Here is a 7273-nt window from a genome sequence, read left to right as displayed (position 1 = left end):
GTTCCAGCGACGCCGGCCGCGCCGAGGAAGAAGACGAGGGGAAAGGGGAAGGGCAAGGCGGTCGGCGAGTCATCGCAGCCCGCTGCCACTGGCCGGAGGAAGTGGACGGAGGATGAGTACGCCGCGGTGGCCAAGGGGTGGTTGGAGGTGTGCGACGATCCACTGGTTGCGAACAACCAGCGGGTCGTCAACATGTGGGCGAAGATCAGGGCTGCCTATAAGAACCACTGCCCGCACGGGAAGGACTTCAGCAACGAGGAGGTCCGGAAGGGGTGGGAGCGCACCAGGGCCGCGGTGGGCCGTTTTGCGAATTTGTACGCCAACGCCCTCCGTCAGCTCAGAAGTGGGCAGACTGAGGACGACGCCCGGAGGATAGCCGCGAGTCAGTTCCCCTTGGAGGGGAAGTATAAGGAGTTCACCTTCTGGGAGTGCTTCTTGTTGCTGAAGGACTCGGAGAAGTTCCAGGCGGGGTGCGACGCTGGGTGGCCGAAGAAGCAGCGACTGAACTATAGCGGCGACTACAGCGGCAGCAGCGGCGGATCCCACGACCTCCCCCCGGATGCTGAGGAGTTTCCATCCCCTCCTTCTTTTACTGGTCGCCCCCGTCCGATTGAACACAAGCGGGCGCAGCGGGCTGCGAGGGGCGGATCCCCCCTATCACCCCGCGAGGTCCAGTCCTCCGCCCTCCCACCCGCCCCACTCGAGTACGCTCTCCATTCGCGTAACCAAACGCGGGCTCAGATGTTACAGGTCTTCCGAGAGTGGAAGAACGCCACTGACCCCACGGAGAAGAGGTTTCTGCACGAGATGCTCGAGAGCATACGTGCTGATTTAGAGATGGCGAGGTCACGGCTGGGGGGTTCCGACGTGGGCTAAGATACCACGGGCGGCGGCGGCGGCGACGACGATGAGGACGACGGCGACGGCGATGAGGAGTAGAGAGTGGCGGGGCTCGTTTGTTGAAGCCCTTTTTTTTAAAAAAAAATCATGTAATTTTTTTTTTTAAATCTTTGTACTTTTTTTTTAATGAAATGGATTATTTTTCCCGTATATGTGTCGTAAATTTAATTCCGTATATCGCAATTTTAATTCCGTAAATGTAGTATATTTTGAATTATTTTTATTGCGGCTGGCCTAAATCTGACGTGGCAGGTGGTTTTTTTAGTGTTGCTGACGTGGCAGAGGAGAGAATGGCTGGCCTATGGCTGGCCTATGCACCATTGCGGATGCTCTAAAGGAACGGTAGCCGAATACACTCTAGCTTCCCTTCATCTATAATTGATACTCCATGAGACGAGTATAAGTAAGCACAGCAACTAACAGCGTACGACTTCTGTAAATGGGCATACAACTATCAACTACGATCACTAGCCATTAACAGAGACAAGGGAGGGGTATAAAATTAAAAGACCTAATTTGAGTAGCAGACCTATGGGGGCAGCGTTAGTTAGACTTAGCGGAAGACATCATCTTCCTGAACTCGTCAAAATTGACGAAGCTGTCCCCATCGGAATCGACGTTCTTGATCATCCCGGCACAATCGAGCTCGGAGATGCGCTCCCCGAGGCGAGACAGGATCTGGTGGAGCTCCTTGACGGAGATCTTGCCGTCGTGGTCCTGGTCGTAGAGGTTGAAGGCCTCAAGCAGCTCCTTCTCGGCCGACTTGTTGCTAGGAAAGAAGGCGGCGAATTCGTCGAGGCTGATGTGGCCGTCGCGGTCGGTGTCGATCTCCTGCATCATCCGGTCCACCTCGTCGGGGGAGGCGGTGGATCCAAGGGCCTGGAGGACTCCGGCGAGTTCCTCCGCGGAGATCTTGCCGTCGCTGTTGGAATCGAAGCGCGCGAAGACTTTGCCGATATCGTTCATGTTGTTGGGCTTGGGATTATTGGTTAATGGATAAGGAAGAGAGAGAAAGGGGAAGATGAATTGTGCTGTAGGGAATGCTGTGTATTTTATAGGCGGTGCAACGCGTTTCATACATATCAAAGATAGGTGGATGCGAAAATGAAATCTGATTCGTGTCGCGGAGAAGGTGAAACCTCCGCATTCATTCCGATGACACGCATTCCTGTTAGCAATCATATTCAGATATCTTCATTAAACATTTTATTTTAATACTATAGTATTTTATTAATTCATATTATTTATATTTTATTATAAAATTATACATGTCCTGAACTTTCATCATTGCAAATGCGACGCGTCCTTGTGTATAGAAATAACAAATTTCCACCTTCTAACCTCATTGCTTCAATAAGTCGTTTCGGGTGGATTCTCAGTTTATTCATCATCTCAAGATGATCGATCGCCTTAATCCTTAGAAATGTTGTTCTTGCTGAGAATCCACCCCAAAGGGAATTGAGCCAACTGCGACACAAAGAGAATTATACAACGCGGAAGTTGTAATTTCTAAGCAAATGGACGAATTGTCATAAGGCTCAATCTCTACATAGCATATTGATGCACAATTTATTACAACTAAAATCATCTTTACGTATATAGTGAAGAAATAGTATAGCTAAAGATAAGCACGAGATATCGAACACAAAGATTAATAGTCAATTTTAGTACGCAATAAAGTATCATACACCATTTGGACAATCTCAATTTTTGAGTTTTTAATTAACTAATACAATTAAAATATAATAAGCAAGTAAGAATAAAGATAAATCGGACAAGATGAGGATTCTAGGGACATGCTTTGACTCTTCCTTTAGTTGAAATTCAATTTAGATATCTGAGTTGACAAAGCATTCGTTAGAGCGAATCTCCAAGCTCACCAACTTCTCCGTTTCAAACATCGAAGCCATTGTTGTTGTGAAATGGATCCCCAATTCCCTCAAACAGCACCAATTGTAAATAATACGACGAAAACAATCGATAATAAAATGAAGAACTTGCAAAGAATGTGTATTAAATTCGGTGTATTCAATCTGAGAAGCTGATTCAGAAATGTAATTGCGAAGAAGAGAAACTAAGAATCAAGTTGGAAATCTGAAAACTAAACAACAAACAAAAAAATAGTACTCCATAAACTAAAAACTAACTATTCTAACAGCTAGTTAGATCGACGGCCGAGACTAAGACATCTTAAATCCACCTCATCCAACGGTCACTGAAACACTTCAGTTGGAATATCAACGACTTGATCCCCATTCAATTTCTCCTCTTCTCTTCTCGATCAATGACTGATGATTCATGCGTATAGGAACCAACTCAGCAAGCAACCAACGGTACGAATATTAAATGATTATAATTTATAAATGTCACATCCGAATCAGAGAAAAGCATAAACCAACCCTTCATTAAATTAATACTAAAGGGTAGCATATGAATTCTTTCTTTTGTGTTAGTTCCTTGGTCATAGAGTGTAAATAAGATTATAAGAATATCTATCTATTGGGTTATATTTCGTCAAAAGATAAATTCTACGTTCGTTTCCACCAAGATGAAACCACCTCTAATTTACAACAAAGCATTAGAAAAAAAAAATTTACTTTGTGCCCAAGCTCATGCACAGTCAAACCCCTATACATTTTCCTGCAATAGAATCAGGCGCCAGAAAACCCACGTCCCTCCCTTCTTTTTTACATGGGCAAGACAACAATATCTCTTGGGTAAAATTCAATTAAGTTGAGGTGCACCGGGCTGCTGATGTGGGGGTACGTCACCAACAGCAACACGTCTCCTTCGACGCTCCCTTAGGTAAAGAACTGTGAGGAGGCAGACAAAGAGCGCCAGAATTGTTGCATTGCCTTCTTCCATGATCACGTTCTCCACCCATCCCTCCACTTTTGGATAAACTTCTGGGAGGGTATCAATCATACCAACCTGAAGAAACACGGTCATCATACAACAAATTAGGCACATACCATCATTCATAACAAAACCAAAAGCCTTGACCACAAATAATCAAATTCAAGAAAGGAAAAGATGTGTTACAGAAGAGCTGTATAACTCCAGAATATTATCAAACCAGAGGAAGCAAAGCTGAGTTATTTTGTCATTATGTAAAGTGCAGCTCATAAGTTAACTCGCCTTGTAAGTATCAATGGATCACAGAACTACAAATTAAGTTTACAAAATAAATGCAGGCAGTAAAGAGTTAAGTCCAATAAAAATTGAAAAGCACCATGTGAGAAAAGGAAAGTTTACTACTCATATATAACCATAGCTGGTGCTGCTGCTTACTGATTAATCATATCAGAAAATACTTTTGACAGAATGAAAACTTAGACATCAAGGATAAACCAAAAAGATAAATTGTTTTTCCGAGATTGAACCTCCACGATCACCTTGCACTAACGGCAGCACATATGCAGGAAAAAATACATTTTGCCAAAATCAAAACTTGGACATCCATCATCCATGTCAAACCAAAAAAGAATAATTAGGAAATAAGGAGGTAATTAAAATGTTCTGTATCTAACAGAAAAAACATAAAGCCATGGTCAGCTCCATATCACAGGCTCAAATGAAAACAAGGAGAAATAAAAATTCAACATATGGTGGAAAGAAAATAAACTCACGAGGAAACTGTTGCCATGATTTCTTCTAATCCACAGACCGACAAGGGCTAGTGCTACAGGTAACTTTGAAGCAGGATCAACTTCTAAGGCTTGATCATAGTAACGTTTGGCAAGGTGAAGATCCAACGGTAGTCCCAACCCATGCTCATGCATGTATCCCAGGTTGAACATGGCCTGGGCATTGGACTGAGATTTAGCGTGCATATATGCTTCAGCAGCACGATCAAAATCCCGTTCTGTACCCTACAGAATACAAGAGTGAGGAAAATAAGTGTACATATACTCTCAATAGCCCTGTAGATGCACTTATCTTAAGAAAGAAGATGTATAAGGAGTTACATCATTAAACAAGACATCCTTATTGATGACATATAAAGAATGTTAAATGTCGTTACTTACTCGGCCATAGTAATATGCATCCCCGATCAGCAAAGCAGCATGTTCATTTCCCTGCTCAGAAGCTCGCCACCATAGCACATGAGCTCGTTGATGCCTTTCAGCATCAGTGCAGTGCCCAGACACCCCCATGCACATACTCTGTTCCCCATACTTGTCCAAAATCCAAGCAGCATTACTTTGTGCGACCTCATACCCTATTTCTGCCATTCTTGAATACAAAAGGAATGCTTTGCCAATATCACCTTTCAGATAAGACTCCAGTGCCCATCTAGACAACGAACTCCATGGCCCACGCTCTGCAACAAGTTTGTATAGTGCTATTGCCTGAAATGAAATGAAGTGCAGAATATAATTACTACATAAACCCTAACTTGGTATTTGCAAAAAGGGTAAAGACGCACTCATTCTATGCCAGCAGAGATAATGAAAAAGAGGAAACGAAATTGAAGCACTAGTGGGCATCAGGCACTAAAACATTCTTCGATCTTGTCAGAGAGTGAAAATGAAAGATGCCATAATTTTTATAGTATGAGAGGAAGTATAGACTTGAATCTTACCATATGAAGATTCTTCTTGAGACCGACACCTGTATGAAACATCTTGGCTAATTGGTAGAATGCTTTTGGCTGACCTGTATTAGCAGCCAGTGCAAAGTACTTGGTTGCTATCTTCAAGTCCCGCTTAGTCCCAAGCCCCTTTAAATACATCACACCAAGGCTGTAGAACCCACAAGGTTCTTCGTTGTCAGCAGCTTTATCAAAGTATTCTTTTGCCTACAAAAGAAGGTTGGAGAATAAATATAAGAAGGAAAGATTGGAAGAACGACCAAATGATTAATAGAAGGCAAACAGGAGAAAACAATGAACTAAAATTAGATCACACCTTCGTGTAATTCTTTTTCTCCACTCCATAACCCTTTACATATAAATATCCCATGCCATTGTAAGCTGAATAAAGTTGTTGTCTTGATGCCAGGGTAAGCCATTCTAAAGCCTTAGTATAGTTACGTTCAACCCCAGCACCTCTGGCATACATCTCCCCAAGAAGTTCCATTGATCTAGCCTCTCCCTTCTCCGCCGCCTTTGACAACCACCGTAACGCCTTAGCATGATTGCGCCTCACTCCTCTCAACCCGAAGTAGTAAAATATACCAATTTTGTACATAGCACCTGCATTGCCTTTTTGAGCCTGATATTCCAAAATCTGGAAATCTTCATCATCCTCTCCTCTAGACTTCCTGAGAGCTTCTTTATTCTCCTCAGCACCAGTATGGATTCTGACTGGCTCAATTGCAGGCGAAATCTTTGAAATAAGAAAACTATTCACTGCTACCTCTGCCAGTTCAGCATACAACTTAACTGCGTTTTCATGCATCTACAACGAATTAAAACATGGATTAAAGCAACAACAAACAGTTTAAACTTTAAACTATGACTTCCAATTAATAGATGAAAAAATTAAATAGAAACCTTACTTCCTGGCAATAGTAAGTGTACGCCAAGGCCATCTTAGACTGCAAATTTCCGCCCTGCGCAGCAAAATAGTGATGCAGGAATGCTTTGGCGTCGTTCCTTTCCCTCCCAATCCCCATGCTATGCAAAAACCCCATGACCGACTGGCCATGCGGATGCCCCAGAGCAGAAGCGGCGGCGATATCCGCAACCGCCTCATCAATAACCCTAAATTCCCCTCCGGTCGCCGCATCCACCAATTTGCTCACTCCGTTGTAGTAAATTGCACCGTCGCCGTGATTAGGGCTGGGGATTTTGGAGTCGGGATCGGGCTCGAAAAGCGGGGACCAGGAGCCGGGATCAAGGAGCCAGTCGGGTTTGGACTCGGAATCGGGGAAGCCGTCGAAATCGGAAACGTCGTCGGGCAGACTGAGGGCGGCGGCGTCGGAGAGAAGGTCCTGGGAGAGGACGAGAACAAATGGGCGGGCGAGAGAAGCGGCGGCGGGGAGGATGAGAAGCAGAAGAGCGCAGCTCAGATGCTGGGTTTTTCGGCAGAACATTCCCGAACACCAAGTAGTACTTTGGGCTTTACGAATTGTTCCTAATTCATGTGCTCGTGCTCTGCGTCTATGTTTTTTTCCCGTTATCACGTACAGTCGCGTCGCGCCAGCTCAAGATCATTGAATATTTTTTATTAATAAAATATAGTAGGACTAGGAGTAGTATATTCCAAATATTCGAACTTGATTAGTGTTACTGTTACTCATTAAACTGATCCTCATACTTTTGGAACATGAGGTTTTGACGAAGAATTGTTTTTTTTTTTTTTGTATTTTTATTTTAGGTTTAAGGTGGAATTGTTTGTTGCGTGATCTTTTTTTCCTTGTTAACGAC

General features: G+C 43.7%; 1 protein-coding gene and 1 pseudogene across 1 annotated transcript; both read right to left on the bottom strand.

Annotated features, from left to right (window-relative positions):
- Positions 1-1304: 1304 nt before the first annotated feature.
- On the bottom strand, positions 1305-2044 carry LOC125203953 (calcium-binding allergen Ole e 8 pseudogene; annotated as a pseudogene).
- A 1336-nt stretch (positions 2045-3380) lies between these two features.
- LOC125207644 (ERAD-associated E3 ubiquitin-protein ligase component HRD3A-like) lies at positions 3381-7044 on the bottom strand. The gene is made up of 6 exons (XM_089061846.1): positions 6403-7044; positions 5811-6302; positions 5486-5701; positions 4929-5252; positions 4530-4772; positions 3381-3831 (listed from the first exon to the last, which is right to left on the bottom strand). Exons 1-6 carry the CDS (start codon positions 6937-6939, stop codon positions 3625-3627), a joined length of 2019 nt encoding a protein of 672 aa, XP_088917972.1. The 5' UTR covers positions 6940-7044; the 3' UTR covers positions 3381-3624.
- Positions 7045-7273: the final 229 nt, after the last annotated feature.

This window comes from Salvia hispanica, chromosome 6, assembly GCF_029641045.1.
Source record: "Salvia hispanica isolate PSC_SH4W2 chromosome 6, Shi_PSC_v1, whole genome shotgun sequence".
Lineage (NCBI taxonomy): Eukaryota > Viridiplantae > Streptophyta > Magnoliopsida > Lamiales > Lamiaceae > Salvia > Salvia hispanica.
This window is presented reverse-complemented; position numbering and strand designations above follow the sequence as displayed.

Bases quoted from the DNA above. Each gene is read 5' to 3' on its own strand.
- LOC125207644 (XM_089061846.1), bottom strand. From the start codon at position 6,939: ATGTTCTGCCGAAAAACCCAGCATCTGAGCTGCGCTCTTCTGCTTCTC. The intron at 6,303-6,402 runs GTAAGGTTTCTA...AATTCGTTGTAG, and splicing joins ACACTTACTATTGCCAGGAA to ATGCATGAAAACGCAGTTAA. The intron at 5,253-5,485 runs GTAAGATTCAAG...ATTTCATTTCAG, and splicing joins TCAAGAAGAATCTTCATATG to GCAATAGCACTATACAAACT.